This window comes from Anolis carolinensis, chromosome 4 (assembly GCF_035594765.1).
Source record: "Anolis carolinensis isolate JA03-04 chromosome 4, rAnoCar3.1.pri, whole genome shotgun sequence".
NCBI lineage: Eukaryota > Metazoa > Chordata > Lepidosauria > Squamata > Dactyloidae > Anolis > Anolis carolinensis.
This window is the reverse complement of record NC_085844.1, coordinates 214,677,668-214,696,015: the sequence shown is the minus strand read 5'-3', so window position 1 is coordinate 214,696,015 and position 18,348 is coordinate 214,677,668. Positions and strand designations below refer to the sequence as shown.

The following is an 18,348-nucleotide window of genomic DNA, read 5'->3' as shown; positions in this document are numbered from 1 at the left end:
AGGGCCAAATTATCATTTGAAAAAAAAAATACAAATAAATTCCGATGCACACGGTACATGTCTTATTTGTAGTGCAAAAACAACAAGAACAAGAACAATGAAAGAGTAATACAATATTTAAAAATAAAAACATACATTTATCAGGATTTCAATGGGAAGTGTGGGCCTGCTTCTGGCCAATGAGATAGTCAAGTTAATTAGGATTGTTGTTGTTGTTGTTGTTGTTGTTGTTGTTGTTGTGTGCCTTCAAGTCATTTCAGACTTTGGGCGAGCCTAAGTCTAAAATTTATTTATTTATTATTTATTTATATACTATATTTATTTACTACATTTGTATCATACCCTTCTCACCCCAAAGGGAACTCAGAGTGGCTTACAAATTATATGTACAATATAATACAATATATTATATTATTAGCATAGCACAATATTAGCTATATATTAATATATTGAACTATACCACTATACTGTAATATTATATGTAATATATAACATATAATTAATATTATTATATGGTATTATTAGTATTATTTTGTATAACATTATAATATTTTTATCAATATTATATGTAATATAATATTATATTATTATAATATAATATAATATTACATATAATAATAATATATTATTATTATATTGTATGTAATATTCCCCCCCCCCCCAAGGTCTAACTGCCATTCTGGACCAGAATGAAGAAAACTTCTTTCCACCATGTCTCCTGTATCAATTTAATGATATAATAATATATAATAATATTATACTATACTTATATTATAATATACTAGCTATGCCCGGCCACGCGTTGCTGTGGCGAAGCCTGGTGATATGGGAAATAAAGTATTGAGCAATTGGTGGTAGTTGGTATATGTCATTTCCAAAAGGTTGTGAATATGCAGTATTTGTGGTTATTCCTTTTTTTTTTTTTGTCGTTTGGACGGAAGTATGAATGGTTCAATTAGCTGGAATGATTGGCATGTAATGGCCTTTCAGCCTCAAAGCCTGGGTGATTCCTGAGTGGGGGAATCGTTTGTTGGGATGTGTTAGGTGGCTGTGTTTGTTTCTTGTGTGGAATTCATCTGTTTTCAGAGTGTTGTTCTTTACCTCTTGATGTGGAGGAGTGTGGTGGTGTTGAAAATAAAGTAATGAGGAAGTCGTGGTATATGTGTTATGGTTGTATATATGTAGAGAATGGATAAGATTGTGTGTGATCTTGAGCTCACATCATGTCTAGTGAACTTCCAGTAAGTCCATTAGTAGTTAAAGTCTGAAGGAAGTACGGTTTGATGGTGTAAAGGTATTGAATGGTATTAAAAGTGGTCAAGAAAGGTTTAGCTTAGGTAGGAAGGAGCGAGGGTTAGAAGGTGAAAGGATATTCAATTGTATTTAAGCTGCGTAACAAAGGGTTGCCCTTGGTAGGAAGTAGTCATATGTTGTACGTTGAGCATCTGTTGTACGTTGTATCCATATACAAATGTGTGTATATGTATATAGATTGTTTCTCATATAGAAATAATCTGAAGTTGCCTATATATATTCCATATATGTATGTATCCCACACCTATATATGGTGTATGGTGAGTATGGGTTATCCATATATACCAGTGTGTGTGTGTGTGTGTGTGTATATACAACCTGCTGTATTATATTATATTATATTATATTATATTATATTATTATTATTATATTCCAAAGGTTTATTATTATGATTTAATATTATTATTATATTTGAAAGGTTTATTTTCATTATTACTATGTAATATTATTATATTTAAAAGGTTTATTATTATGATGTAATATTATTATTATATTCCAAAGGATTATTATTATTATTATTATTATTATTATTCCTCCCAAGAAAGGATTCCCCTAAGTAGGAAGCAGGCAGGGTTTGAAGTTGTAAGGTCATTCAATGGTAATTAATCTGATGAGATTTGGTTTGAAGATCCAATGATGGTTAAGTGTTATTATTATTATTATTATTATTATTATTATTATTATTATTATTATTATTATAGTATGGAGTATTAAAAAGCCTTATTATTATGATAGCATTATAATATTATGGGGTATTTAAAAGCCACCCCTTATACACAATAGAGAGAACAGAATGGCAGAGAAAAGAAACTTTGCACATCCTCAGAGGTTCGCTTTTTGGAAACTGTTGGGAGAAAAACAGGAGGAAAGTATATTGCCTATTTATTGACTGATTAATGTATTGTTTTATGATTGTTATTTAATATCGATTGGAGTGAAGTCACTTGAGCCACGAAGTGCTGGTTTTGTATAACCCAAGGTTGTCTGTGGTATAACCAAAGGAGGAAGAATGGAAGTTTTCCATCCAGTAGCTAAGGAAACGTTGTAAACTCTCCCTGCCATTGGGGAAGAGGCATGGCAAAGCATGATGGGAACTGTAGTTTCCCCAGAATAGAGGCTGGCTCTTAAAGGAGCCTTTGAGATTCACAGCAGTTGAGAACATTTGAAAGTTTTGGAAAGGAGTACTAAAAGGAAGACAGTAAGGCAGAAGGAAGGGAGAGAGGGAGGGGGTGTGCGGAGAAAAGGGAGAAGAAAATGATTTTGAGGCGGAAGGTGCTGCTGGTGGTGGTTCTTCCCTTCTTCCCTCAGGAATCTCGCCTCGAATCGGGAGGCAGGCGGAGGAAGGAGAGAGGGGGAGAGAAAGGAAGCCATAGTGTCTGGAAGAGGAAAAGGTGGCTGACGAAGAAGCCGCTGAATGGAGGCTCTCCGTTTTTCGGTTTTTTTACCTCGGAGGCCTGGAGAGAAGGAGGAGGATGGAGTGTTCCGTTGGGGGGAAGGTGGTGGAGGGAAGGATTGGTGAGGAGGAGGTGCCGGAGGAGGGAGAAGTTGAGCGTGTGGGCGAGGGGAATGTGTGTGTGCGCGCGCGGGGGAAGCGTTTCTAGGATTGTGTGTTGGCGCAGGCGCACATGGTCTGTTGTGGTTTTTGGCCCTGTGATTGTTGTTTGTGTGATATTTTGTTGTTTCGTACTGGAGGCGGGGATGATGGATTGCGTTGCCAATTTTCGAGTTTGGGGGGCCTGTAGATTTGTTGTTTTGTGCATCGCCGTGATGCCATCACTCTTTTATATATATAGATTGTATATACATGTCATATTAATCATAATATTATGATGTAATACAATGTAGTAATAATTATAATTCACTATTACAATTGTATATTTATATTACAAGCAATGTTACTAATAATATTGCAATATTAGTCATATAATCTATATATATAAAAGAGTAATGGCATCACGGTGACCCAAAAAACAACAAAACTACAGGCCCCCCAACCTCGAAATTTGACAACACAACCCATCATCCACGCCTCTAGGCTGATACAACAAAAAGAAAAGAAAAATAAAGTCCTAATTAGAGAGAGAGGAATAATTGCTTTTATCCAATTGCTGCCAGTTAGAAGGCTAAGCTCCTCCAACTTGGTCTCCTAGCAACCCAATAAAAAATAATAAAAAACACTAAAAATTAATACAATAAAATACTATAATAACAGAAAATAACTAAAAATAATACAAGAAAATAATAAAATATAATAAATAACAATATAACTTACAATAAAATTAATTAAAAAAAGGCAAATAACGTCATATAAAAATTACACAACAATTTTTAACCAATACCACCACCACTTTGCCACAGCAACGCGTGGCGGGGCACAGCTAGTATAATATATTGTATGTATATTTACGAATTTAGCACCAAAATATCATGATATATTGAAAACATTGACTACAAAATATATACAATATATTATATTATTAAAACTGATATAAAAATATTATATTATAAAAATGAGGGCGGGGGCCAGGTAAATGACCTTGGAGGGCCGCATCCGGCCCCCGGGCCTTAGTTTGGGGACCCCTGGTATAAGATATCAGAGCCTTACGCACAAATTCTGGAGATATAAATTCCAAACCTAACTATTTGAAGACTGTAATGAAGAAAATACTCATGGCAAGAACTAGATCTGCTGTTTTATATTTACCTGAAACAGCCTTATATTTTTCTTCAATTTACGTTTACAGTATATTTGATTTACAAATGAAAAATAACAGGTGGCTTGATCCACAACTGCAAAATGAAAACAATTAATTTAAACCCTGTACAAACCTTAAAAAATGAACATAATTTGTTACACCATTTATATGAGTTTGGAATAATCACAGGGAATGTGATACAAGTGTTTTAGCAACAATTGTAAAGTTAATGGCCTTAATTATCACAGTTAATGGTCATGAATGTTCAAGTATAGAATAACTGTTTGAAATAAGCAGTTAATGAAACACTGGTTAATGTACTCAACTTTTGAGATAGAAAAAAAAAATCTTCAAAGAGACTTGTTTCTAAAATGCAACTCAAATTTAACTGTAAAAGTAGGAGGAATAAATGATATATTCCATGTATTCCATACACATGATTTCATCCAAAATAAATAATATCACTATTAATTCTGTTTCTGAATATTTCTATTTTAAAATAGTTTTATATTTTCAAAATCACATAAAATGTTATGAAAATGAAAAAAATTGCTTTGTAGTCTTCTCAAATCTGAACAGTTAGGCTCCCTACTGAAAGAACAATTTAAAATGTTGAGATTATAATGATATTGATAATAATAATACAAGAAATATATAATTGTTTAGATTTATAGTTCTTAGCACCAACTAAAACTACGAATTACAGTAATATCTTGCTATATCTGACATCCTGTTTAATAATTGTAATGTTTTAAATTTGCCTTTTGAGGGATTTGTCACCTGTTCCAGATATTAAATCTTAGCTAAAAGAATGGAAACAGGCACTACAGTTTACTGTCTTAAAATGTTTCATTGATAAACAATTCTAACTAACTATCACATTTTCAACAAATCTGCATCTCTATGACCACCAAAACCAGCATGTACTGCTGGGTGACAAAAATATGCTCAAGGCTATCCCCATTATTAAGGACAGTGAAGGAAATTCCTCAGGGAAACAGATGATTCAGGGAATCAGTAGCCCTCCTGTCTGTTCTTCCTGAGTTCCTCCTCTGAACGGTTTCCTTCTATTGAAGGGCAGAAACGATATGCCACATGACCTGCCCTACACTCTCCAAACTGGCCTCCTGTCCTCACCTATCATGGCAGATGCTATCCCATCACCAACATTAAAGAGATTCCACTGGTGGTAGTGCTGTCAGCTGTATATGTAATGTGGAGTGAGCAGCTCATCCATCACTTCAGAAAACAAAGAATAACGCTCCCTAGTTTTCTTATTTTAACTAAGTCATAACCTAAGCAACATTCAGCACAAGTTCTACTTATGTTGGAAGAAGGGACTGGGAAGGTGATATCTCCTTTTCCATGCACTCCACTGTACGTTCTGAAACGCTGCCCTAGCAGACTCTCTGAAGCAGCAGAAGAGATTATCCCAGGAAGTGCAATAAGAAAGAGAAGTAATTAAATCTCCTTACATGAGAGGGGAACTTCTGCTTCCGTGGTGTCTTTTATGAAAACGAGCAGTCCTCCTGTTCACAGAAAGAGCAACCTAGATCCAAATACATGTTAAATGTAATCAAGCTACTTAGGCCTATGAAAGTAGTGGCCAGGCATGAAAGGTAGACTTTCATACCTGGCCAGAGTGGATGGTATCTCACCAAGGAACAGCAGTGGAACAAGGAAACATAGTTACTGCTTCTGATTGTTGCACCGCAAGTCACTGGAAATGTTATCCTGCTGCACACCAAAAGCCAGCAGGCCAGACCACCATCATTCAATGTGATTGCTGATGGTTAAAGTAGATTTTAGGAATTGGATCAGGATATGATAAGCAGTTAACTATGTCAAAGATTTGTTAACCTCGTGACACTGCTTTGGAGGGAACACAAGAACAGAAATGTCCATCAGAATTATCATTTGTGTGAAGAACAAAGCTCCAAAAACTGTACCAGTTCTAGCACTGCACATCCCAGATAAATCTAGTGGGAATTCAAGTACAAGCACAGCAGGTAAGAGGAGCAGAAACCGTATCTACTTCACCAAGAGCTGCCATGAATACAGTGAGAGCGCTGCAGTTTAAAGGCAAGCTGTCAAGGTTGGTAGGCCTCAAATTCATGACCTTCTTTCTTTTAAACTGTTTGTGTAATTGCAGTTTCCACAGTGCTCCCTGGGAAGACTGAAAATACTTGAAAAGAGGCTACTAAAATATAATTAATCTAAAACTAAGATGAACATTCCAGCTTCACACCCACATAGAATCATAGAATCATAGAATAGTAGAGTTGGAAGAGACCTCATGGGCCATCCAGTCCAACCCCCTGCCAAGAAGCAGGAAATCGTATTCAAAGCACCCCCGACAGATGGCCATCCAGCCTCTGCTTAAAAGTCTCCAAGGATGGAGCCTCCACCACAGCCCGGGGGAGAGAGTTCCACTGTCGAACAGCTCTCACAGTGAGGAAGTTCTTCCTGATGTTCAGGTGGAATCTCCTTTCCTGTAGTTTGAAGCCATTGTTCCGTGTCCTAGTCTGCAGGGCAGCAGAAAACAAGCTTGCTCCCTCCTCCCTATGACTTCCCTTCACGTATTTGTACATGGCTATCATGTCTCCTCTCAGCCTTCTCTTCTGCAGGCTAAACATGCCAAGCTCTTTAAGCCGCTCCTCATAGGGTTTGTTCTCCAGACCCTTAATCATTTTAGTTGCCCTCCTCTAGACGCTTTCCAGCTTCTCAACATCTCCCTTCAACTGTGGTGCCCAGAATTGGACGCAGTATTCCAGGTGTAGTCTGACCAAGGCAGAATAGAGGGGGAGCATGACTTCCCTGGATCTAGACGCTATTCCCCTATTGATGCAGGCCAGAATCCCGTTGGCTTTTTTAGCTGCTGCATCACATTGTTGGCTCATGTTTAACTTGTTGTCCACGAGGACTCCAAGGTCTTTTTCGCACACACTGCTGTCAAGCCAGGCGTCCCCCATTCTGTATCTTTGATTTCCATTTTTTTCTGCCAAAATGATGTATCTTGCATTTGTCCCTGTTGAACTTCATTTTGTTAGTTTCGACCCATCTCTCTAGTCTGTCAAGATCGTTTTGAATTCTGCTCCTGTCTTCTGGAGTGTTAGCTATCCCTCCCAGTTTTGTGTCGTCTGCAAACTTGATGATCGTGCCTTCTAACCCTTCGTCTAAGTCGTTAATAAAGATGTTGAACAGAACCGGGCCCAGGACGGAGCCCTGCGGCACTCCACTTGTCACTTCTTTCCATGGTGAAGATGACGCATTGGTGAGCACCCTTTGGGTTCGTTCGCTTAGCCAATTGCAGATCCACCTAACCGTAGTTTTGTTCAGCCCACATTTTACTAGTTTATTTGCCAGAAGGTCGTGGGGGACTTTGTCGAAGGCCTTACTGAAATCCAGGTACGCTACATCCACAGCATTCCCTGTATCGACCCAACTCGTAACTCTATCGAAAAAAGAGATCAGATTAGTCTGGCATGACTTGTTTTTGGTAAATCCGTGTTGACTATTAGCAATGACCGCATTTGTTTCTAAGTGTTCGCAGACCACTTCCTTGATGATCTTTTCCAGAATCTTGCCTGGTATCGATGTGAGGCTGACCGGACGGTAATTGTTTGGGTCGTTCTTTTTTCCCTTCTTGAAGATAGGGACCACATTCGCCCTCCTCCAATCTGCTGGGACTGCTGGGACATATTATATCCCGTGAAGGACCTTACAGCAGCAGTAGTTTTGCCACCTTTGGTCCCATTTCAGAAGAAAGGGTGTCAACCTAAAGAAATAATTCTGTGGTCTATGCCAACTGCCACAGAACACTGCATTAAAAAAGAAGGCATCCTTCCACACATGGCTTCCCAATGCTGAAACCAATATAATGCTAGATATAATATTGATATAATTTTGGTACATAGCAGCTGCACATAGCAGGGGGAAAGGAAAAGTGCTTGTTCTGCAATTCAAAATTCATTAATCTTGAAATTAGTTTCCAAAACTAGGGGTGCAAAAGAAAAGATATATGCATACAAGGGAGAACCACAAAGATAGCAAGAATGTCCCCAAAATAACTGAAAAACGAGTCTAAGGCCATAATAGTTATTTCTACAAGTAAGAAAACAGGTACTTCTGTCCTTGCTACAAATTTCACAACACTCACCCGAAACCCAAGGTTGGAAAAAGGCAAGTAAATGCCTATCACTCATCAATAAATGCTTCTAAAGCACATCACACACCATAAGTACCATTTATCTTTGCTTTATTTATAGATATAAAAATGTAATGTGCGGTTTTACTATGGAGTAAACAACAAAACCATTGAACCAAATCACACCAAATTTGACCACAAAAGACATAGTCATCCAATCTATATCGTTCAATCAAAAAACCCTAGAAAAATAGTCCAAATTACAGAGGATGCGGAAGAGCCTTTCTCCCACTAACTGTCAGTCAGAAAAGTAGGCCCTGCTGCCTTTAGGTCCCATCTGCCTTTAGGCCCTGCCCCCTTCACGTCCTAGCAACTCCCTCAGCCAAAATGGCGCCCAGGGCACAGGCAGAGTGCACTTAGGCCTCATCCACACTGCCTATAAAATACAGATTATCTGGATTATACGGCAGTATAGACTGAAAGCCCTTCTACACAATTATATAACCCAGAATGCCAATGCACATAATCTACAGTATCTGCTTTGAACTGGATTCTCTTGAGTCCATACTGCCATATAATCCAATTCAGTGTGGATTTTATAGAGTTATGTAGAAGGGGCCTCATATAATCCAGTTCTAAGCAGATAATATAAGATTATAACTATCGTATATAATTACTGTGGTATAATAATACAGAACAATATAATCTCTAAAATCAGGACAGTAAATAAAGAGCAACACTCTGAAAACAGGGAAATTGGAAACTCCAGAAAGGAAACAATCAGGGCCAGCTAACACCTTCCAACAAAAGATTCCCCCAGGTAGGCATTAGCCAGGCTTTGAAGCTGCAAGGCCATTAAATGCTAATCAAGATGACTAATCGCAGCATTCATACTTGCTATTCAAACTGGCCAACCATGGATCCCACAAGCGGCCAAGCTTACAAGCAGCAAAGCTATTCAGTGCTATTTAACCTGGCCAACCAAGATTTCCCTTAGATAGAAAGCCCCCAGGTTTTGAAGCCATGAGGCTACTCTGTCCCCTTTAACCTGACCTAGCAAAGATGCCCTATGTAGAAAGTAGCCAGGCTTTTAAGCTGCAAGACTATTATGTGCAATTCAAACTGGCTGAACAAGGATTCCCCTACAAAGGAAGTAGCCAGGCTTCAAAACAGCTCTTTGATTGAGGGTGCTACCCCAGCTCGCCAAACAAGGATTCCCTAAGTATAACACATCCAGGCATTGAAGCTGCAAGGCTATTCAGTGCAATTCAACCAGACCAACAAAGGATTAGCCTTGGTAGAAGGCGGCCAGGCTTTGAAACAGCGATAATACTCTGTACTATTGAAGCTGACCAGCCAAAGATTCCCCTAGGTAGCAAGCAGCCAGGCTTTGAAGCAGCGAGGCTATTCATTGTAATTCTAGCAGCTCAAAAACCATTCCCCTAGAACACAAGTACCCAGGCTTCCAAGCAGCAAGCCTATTCCATTGTATTCCAGTTCACCAAACAAGGATTCCCATAAGAAGAAAACAGCCAGGCTTTGAGGCTGCAATGCTATTCAGTGCTATTCCACCTGACCAACAAAGCATTCCCATAAGCCACAGCAATGCGTGGCCGGGCACAGCTAGCATATTAGAAGAGTTAACAAGGCCAAAATCAAATAACCTCATGGTTGTGTGTGAATACCACCTGGATTTTAGAAAAAACAGAAAGCTCAAACCACCTTCACAATCCAAAGGGCTGTGGCCACAGATCTTATGAGAATAACCCTCACTAATTAAAGGCAAGCATGAAAAGTCTGCAAATAAAAACAAATTGCACTCCTGCTGGGCCTACTTTGACCAAAATAAAACATTTCATTATAGTATTTAGAACCTCTTATCCTACTTAAATAGCTTACAAAAACGAAACACCCACTTAAAAATTTAAAAATGCACAGATAAATATAATGGTAGAACTAATAATTTAAACAAATTAAATTAAATTAAGATTAGATAAAAGCAACAAAGATGCACATCGGTCAATTAAAATACTTGAATAATTGTTTAAAGTCTTGACTTGAGGCCTGAAATACATCAATGTAAATATACCACAAGCCTACCATCAGTGGAAGGTCATTCCACTAAAAATATATCTGCAGGACTGGGATCTGCTGTATCATTTATCTACATCTGACAAAATACGTTCTCTCTAGGCATTTTCTAAATTGTTCAGGGCAACTTTATGGTATTTTTGGGCCACAGGTCTTCCATTTCAATAGGGTTCACTACTGTATGCAGTTTTGCATATCCAAACCAATTCCAAGAATGGATCTCCTGCAGATACTGGGGAGTCATACTGTTTTCTCTCTGGGCACTACTAAATTAATGTCTCATGATGGTATAATAAAGGCAGTATCATATAAGATCAAACTGTAGAGATCTATGCCCTAGATTCCAAAGAAATCTATTGAAAGAGATATACAAATATGCAACAGAACTGTTAACATGACTATATACACACTCCAAGTTTCCGTTTCCTTATATTCACAAGAAGGAAGTTGTTGTTTCATTATTTACATCCAAATATTTTTCCAATAATGGTGCGTTACAAGTCATTAAAATCAACAGAGATTAAAACATACAAAAGCATCAATAATATCTCTCTCACACAGTGAGAATATGTGTTGAGAGCGTGGAAAGCCAGCTTGATGTTGTAGTTTGAGCACTGAACTATAAGCCTGGAGACCAAAGTTGTGATTCCCCATTCAGCCATGGAAATCCGGGGCAAGTCATACTCTCTCAGTCAAAAGGAAAGTTTAAGCAAATTCCCTCTACATTGCTGACTTTCTGTCACCTTGATATTTTCCTTATGTCACTAATGTAACTGCAGAGATTTGCCACGTCACTTTTTCCAACGAGAAGCGGTCACTGGCTATGGGATTATTAGAGTAGCAATCCTCCAAAGTATTTTTTTATAAACTCTGTGTAACTATTTTAGTTTTTTAAAATCTTGCCTTCACAATTTCTATTACTATTTAAACTAAGTGTGAAATGTACCGCAGCATCAGGAGCAGGTAATAGTTCCAGGTAAGATTTTTTAACAGAAAAAAACTAGCACCATATAACTGTGATGCAGATGGGGGACCATGCAACTATCTCTTGTTAAGAAAAATGTATGCTCAATTCTAATCATGCTATTTAGACAAGTTAGAATGCAATCTGTAATTTGAATTTCAATATTTAGGCCTATATTTTAGTATTTGCTGGTTTATTATGAAGAATTACACTATGGAGAAAATACAGTCTAATACTTCGGCACTGTATAAAGCATTCCCCTTCTGGTCCATGAATGTTATGTTGGCTTGGTGCTGTGTCTACAACCAATACAAGAATTGGGTTGCTGTGAGTTTTCCAGCCCATATGGCCATGTTTCAGAAGCATTATCTCCAGACATTTCGCCCACATCTATGGCAGGAATCCTCAGAGGGTGTGAGGTCTATTGGAAACTAGGCAAGTGAGGTTTATATATCTGTGGAATGTCCAGGTTGGGAGAAAGAACTCTTGTCTGTTGAGGCAAGTATGAATGTTGCAATTGGTCATACAGGCATTCCTGCCAGAGTTTCAAAACTTGGGGACAGTCTTTATTTTTTCAATGACTCCAGAATAAAACTAATTTTTTTTCTATCCCAGAGAAAGAACGTGTTTTGCTCTTCCTTTTCTCCCACCCTCTCCTCAAAGTTCTCAGGTTAATCAACAACTGAGGAAAAACCAGTGAAACAAGAATGCCTCTTTGCTCACTGAAAAAAGAAAGACGGGTAGGTGTGGAAACAAAAACCTTTCAGGAGAGTCAAATGCTATGAAGGACAGAGTGGGGGGGGGGGACAATGACTCCTCTGTGTAATATTACCTTACTTGCAGCAGAAATCTCTGAAATTCTTTCAAGTACATCTTACATCAAATCAACAACATTCAACTGAACATCTCTTTCAGAATAAAATAAAATATAGAACAGCTTCACTCCCAAACAGAATTTACATGAATCAACTATACAAGGTCGAAACAAAATTTTGGGTGTTGTAAATATAAAACACAACCAATTGCAAATCCTCTCTCTACTTCCTGTAAGAAAAAGATAACTCTTTCTCTTTCTCCTGCTTTCTTATCATTTAGGTGGCCCCTTTCTGCACTTTTTCCAGTTCAAGGACATTCTTTTTGAAGACACAACAACCAAAGTATGGAGGTCAAAATCCCACATCTATACTGGCAGTTATAAAGAAGAAGAAAAAAATGGTGGCAACAGTGAAAGAGTAAGAAAAAGTCTGTGATGGCAAAAAAGCAAAAAAGCTGTGGCACAGGGAATTGTCTAGACCATACCTCCCATATTGCTCTGGCTCCTAGGATGCTTGCGACCAAGGTTTTCAAGATACAGGCAGCCAGGAGTCTGCCTGCTGCTTTAGTCATCTCCTTTTACTGTTTACATGCATAGGGAATGCCAAATTACTCATATAGTCAACCACTGCATAAGGATCCTGGTCTGATTATCATTCAAAAAGAAATGGAATGTGCTGGAAATATACATCCAATATATGAGATGGGTGGATTAAGTCGATTCAAACAAAAATTAGCAAAGATCAAATTCTTCAACAAGTATCTTTAATGCAAGTACCGTTTTGGCTAGTTTTCCCAAAAAGGGAAGATAAATAAGGATCATCCAACAAAATCCATGAGACAAAAGAGATGCTTGAAAGATGGGCTTCTGTTAGTTAATAAAACACTATTTTTCTCACATCTTGAGATGTATTGCTTTTTTCTTGGAAATGTGATATTCACTATGTCCCTCTCTCAAGAAATGGAAGGGCAATTTGAGTTGGATGGGTAAAAGAAATAAAACTTCCTTTTGGCTACATTCGCTGGCATACATAGAAGGCAACAAGCAAAAAAAAATCTCTCTCATCACAATTGGCTTTGGAAGTATCCAGAAGCAGCTGTAACATTAACTGTTCCCTTGTGTCATTGAAGCCCAGTGGGAAATCAATTTTACCTCTGTCACAATTTCCAAGTCAGAATAAAGGCAATAATTTCATACAGAGCAAAAACGACTCAGGAATCATGAGACTATTAGCTGATTTTAAGTATCTCCAAGGCCAAAACAAGATCCCAACCCTTTTCCAAATGAATCTATCCTATCCAGCACAAAGGGAGAGAGAAATGTTACCTTCTTCTGGTTTTCTTTACTGGGGATCTCTCTTTATACTAGCCAGACAGGCATCAAAATCAATGATGCGGTTGTCTATGGCCTCTATATTTGTGGACTCCTATTCAAATGTATCATTTACTATAGCCCTTCCTCAACATCTGTATCTTCATATCCACATACACATATTCTGGAGTTTACAGATAAGGACAAGACATAATCCTGATAATACTTTTTTGTGTTGTCGAAGGCTTTCATGGCCGGGATAACAGGGTTGTTGTATGTCTTTCAGGCTGTGTGGCCATGTTCCAGAAGCATTCTCTCACAACCTCACAACCTCTGAGGATGCCTGCCATAGATGTGGGCGAAACGTCAGGAGAGAATGCTTCTGGAACATGGCCACACAGCCCGAAAGACATACAACAACCCAATACTTTTTTGGTTTGCAAAATTGGTAGATTTTGCCCAAAATAATACATACAGGAAAATAAGCAAGATAATAAATAAGTTTTCTACTCTTGCTACAGGATAGAAATAGTCACATTGCATCAGATTCTACTTCATTCCAAATCGTCTCTCTAAAGCTGCACCTTTTAAGAGATTGGGGAGACACTGAGGTCTATGACACACATTTTGGGATGTCTTGAAACATATATAAACAAATTCAACTGCCTTATATCATTTATCCTGCTATGCAACTGAGATGTAATCTAATCTTATAGATTTTCACACACACCCTCATACAAAAACACTGACATCTCAAGTAACAGAGCCTGTAAAAGGACAAAATTGTAAAAGTTGCAAAGTGTGTAGCGTGAAGCAGCTTGAATGAAAAGGCTAAACTAGCCAACAACAGTTTGCAAAAGAACAAACAAAAGTTGGCTTGTTAGGAAATGGTTAAATGTATTCTGCTCTCTGGAGATAAGGAGTTGGGTATGGTGCAACCTACAATGAAAAAGGTAATCTCAGAAGAAGGATCAGTGAGTGGAAAAGCATGAAACAAATTTGTTTCTTGTAGTTCCTCTGTGATTAAACCCCATGACAGAAATGAACTGTTGGGCAATGCTGCTTCAAACTTTGTTTCAAAGGAAACTCAGAAAGGCAGATTTATTCTACTCTCAAATTTCTCATTACAAAGAGGACAGAGCATAAATCAATACAGAGCAGATTGGTTTATGCTTTGCTTCCAAACACCCAAGGAACAGAACCTTTAATATATATAAGCATACTTCTTTTTATCGCTGAGGCCACAGTCAGGTATGTCCTGTGCCTATGTGGAAAATGTAATGGCTGCAGCTTCTATAATCTCTCAGGCATAATTATTTGGTGTGCACCCATATATCAAAAAGAACAGCAGACCCATATGTGAAGAAAGGACAAGGGATTCTTTCTCATCAACCATCAACAGACTGAAGCATTTTCTGCCTTTTAAGGAACTGATTATATTTGAGTTCAGAAAAATTAACATCAATTGTGTGATGTAAATTAATACTAGCAGTTGAGTAGCACTTTGATATTTTCTTGCCATAATATTCATGACAACTTTTAAGGAGAATGCCTTATTGTTCCCATATGGAAGATATATGTTTTGAAATTGAAAACTGAGAGGGAACTACTTGCCAAGGAATACCTAATCAGTTGAAAAATCAGACCCAGGTAGTATTTATTTATTAATTTATTTACAGTATTTATATTCCGACCTTCTCACCCCGAAGGGGACTCAGGGCGGATCACATTACACATATAAGGTAAACATTCAATGCCTTAACATAGAACAAAGACAGAGACAAACGCAGGCTCCAAGCTGGCCTTGAACTCGAAGGTCAGAGTGATTTCTTGCAGCTGGCTGCTCACCAGCCTGCGCCACAGCCCGTAGCTACTTCACTCATCGCTCGATCTCTTAACAATTCCAATCAAACATGCATCTAACTCAAAAGTATGCCCCATTGAGTTCAAGGAGATTTACTCCCAAGTAAATGGGGATAGAATGAAACTCACCAGGTTACTCCAGATAGTTGAAAGTTGCATGATCAAGACCAAATTTAGAACAGGAGGTCCCCAATTTATGAACAATATAGGTTCTGTAGGTTTCTCTTTAAGTTGAATTTGTATGTAAGTTGGAACAGGTACATTTTTAAGTGTAACACCAAAGTGTAGCTTTGGATAGCATAGGGAAGGGTCAACACCCCTGTGGTGCTTGTTTTTACTATCTGTGCCCCTGTTCAGAAGATTTCACCTTACTTTCTGTCCCTATTATAATTGGATTTTGAAAAGTTTGGCTTGTGGTGGAAACAAGGATTAGTGATAAAGCTTCAGTAGAGACACCTTTTTGCCATGCTAACTCTTTCAGAGGTGAATTTCCCATCTAAGGGATAGATTTCTTTCACTTCCTCTTGTCTTACCCATATTCTTAATAATGAGTTGTTTATAAGTCAGATATTTGTAACTCGGGGACTGCCTGTAATTCCTTTTTAAAGTACCTCTTATTCTACGACACAACAGAACCAAAATTCTTTTTTAAAAAACTAAAAATCTTCACTTATCTTGCAAATACAACCTGCTTTGAACAACTAGCTCCTTCTGGTTAAATTAACATTTCTGACCCATCATTCCCCCACACTGTTTTTTGAAGTACATTTCCCATCATCTTCAGGCAACATGGCCATGAAGGAAATATAAATAAGCCAGCCAAAGACCATGCCAGCAAGTGAGAAACAGTGAACTAATTCAACATACCTAAAGGGCATCGGGTGTTGTGACTGCGCCTTCGGGGACTATGGATGATGGTGGTGGGATCAGGAGAGGAAGGAAAAACCCTCGCGAGGAGGGCTCATTGGAGGAGTTGCGCAGGAAAAGGATTAGAGAGCTTAATGGGGAATCTTCTGAGGAAGATTCAGATGGGGAGTTTGGGGAAGAAATGGATGCTGGTGAACAGGTGGTGGCTGAAGAAGTGGGCACTGAATGGGCACGGCCACCGGAGATGTCTGGGGAATTGGGGCCTATGGATACTACTGAACCTTGGATATCTTCAGGAGCAGATCCCACTTGGGCTGCTTGGAGAAGGGAGGATGGATCTTTAAGTGTGCATAGGGTTGAGTGTGGGCAGGATGATTGGAACTCCGACGAGCAATTAGGCACGCCTGATCCACGAGCCCTAGCTGTGTGGAGTTCTGACTCTGAGTAAGATCCAGGACACCTGCTGTTTGGGTGTGGGTGTTTGGACACCCAAGAGGAAGGGGAATAAATTGGGAATGTTTGGTCACTTCACTTTGCGTGTGGCAAGGTGTTGCTGAAGCGCCATTGGAATTTCTGTTCGTTCAAGAAGACTGGACTGGGACTTTGCTTCTGATGTAAGTTATCTGGGTTGCTCTGCAACGGAGGGCTGGAACTGTGTGGGTTTCCCTGGACTGCACTCTGATTACTATTTCTAGCTGCTGTTACCTTCGTTGCCTTGGCTCTTTGTGCCATTTCGTGGACCTGGTTTTGATGACTGCACCCTTTTGGACCCTGGACTGGAACTCGACCTTGTTTTTGCCTTCGCCCTTTGATTGATGTCTACCCACGGCTCTTGACTACTGGCCTGCCCTCCTGACCCTGCTGCTGTCTCCTGTTCTGACCCTGGATCAACCTGACGATACCTCTTCGCTTTTTCCTAGGAGCTCCTGGCATTATCTGCATCTTTGAAGCAGTTTGCTGCGGTTCCAGTTTATTTGTCCTCAGACCAGTTTGGTGATTCTTTTGAGAACTGTCCCTTTAAATCCCCAGAGCCGGCTGCTTGCAACAGAAAGGGCTTGGACCCACAGTGCCTTCTACATCAGCTCTAAGTTTGTTTTCCCTGGCTTTGTTTTCCTGTTTAGAGTTCCGGGTTAAGCTACTAATTGTAGCTCTTGGAAGGTTCCAAGACTTTGTTTGTTTTGTCTATTTTTTCTAAGCCAACTCAATTTGTTTTAGAAGCTGAATTGAAGCATCTTTTTTTAGTTTTATCTGAATAAATGCGTGGATAATCAGGTTGGCTTGTTAAAACATACTTTTGATATATATTTTTGTTTGGACTGCTTTTAAACACTGATAGTTAAGTGTTTAAAGCCATCTTCTGTGTTTATGTTTACTTTTTGGCCTATCTCCTGAATAAACTCTGTTTTGTTCGTTAATTGGCGTCTGACTCTTGACATCGGGTCAAGAAAGACTGCTTTAAGCTCCAATTTGTTTTCCCTGGTTTTGCATTTATGGTTCACTATTTATAGTGCAATAACTCTTAAGAAATTGAATGGCATTATAATTGTCTTAGACTATGTAGTTCAAAATTTGTGTCGTCTTCCAAATTTAAACTTTAACTCCAAGAAGCTCTAGGCAGGAAGAAAATATATCACAGTGAAGAATGCTGTACATGCCAGTTCAACAATATTTCGAGGGCTGCACAATTTCCATCCTACAATTACACATAATTAAGTAATTCATACAACAAGCACTAGGAATTCTGTGGCTAAAAAGAATAAACGTAGTCAAGGAAGACTCAATAACCACTTAACAAACAATCCAATCTCTACCATTCTAAACAGAGAAAATCGAGCTGGACTGATGAGCCACATTGTACAAAGAGTGTAAGCACTAATTTATTGTAAAGGGAGAGAGTTACCAACCTGTTTTTCTTTCTTCTGTATTTTCATTATCATCAATTTTGGGATTCAAATTGCTTCTGTAAAACACAAGTTCACAGAGGAGAAAAAAATCAAACACATAAGAATCTATCTGGAAAGTATTTCAATATAACACTGTATTTGAAGAGATGCCATCCAATAAATATATTACTCAAATGTAAGAGCCTTTGGAGTCTACATATCAAGGAGTGCTGTGCAGACCTAACAAATATATGATGGCATGATTTCTCAATCTATCTGTTAGCCTTTAAGTTAGCAAATGGGGAACATGTTGCCATTTAGATGTCATCTCCCTTCCTTTAGTAATAGTTATACTAATGATAATGAACACTACATCCAAAAATATTGGTATGGATACA

The 18,348-nt window shown here is 38.5% G+C and overlaps 1 protein-coding gene across 5 annotated transcripts in view; it reads right to left on the bottom strand.

Annotated features, from left to right (window-relative positions):
• chd6 (chromodomain helicase DNA binding protein 6) overlaps positions 1–18,348 on the bottom strand; it is a 146,150-nt gene that overhangs the window by 76,491 nt on the left and 51,311 nt on the right. For all 5 annotated transcript variants that reach the window (XM_062978773.1, XM_062978776.1, XM_062978775.1 and 2 more), the window contains exon 3: positions 17,972–18,027. In XM_062978773.1, coding sequence (XP_062834843.1) covers positions 17,972–18,004 — 33 coding nt within the window. In that variant the 5' untranslated portion in view covers positions 18,005–18,027. The remainder of the gene's footprint in view (positions 1–17,971; positions 18,028–18,348) is intronic.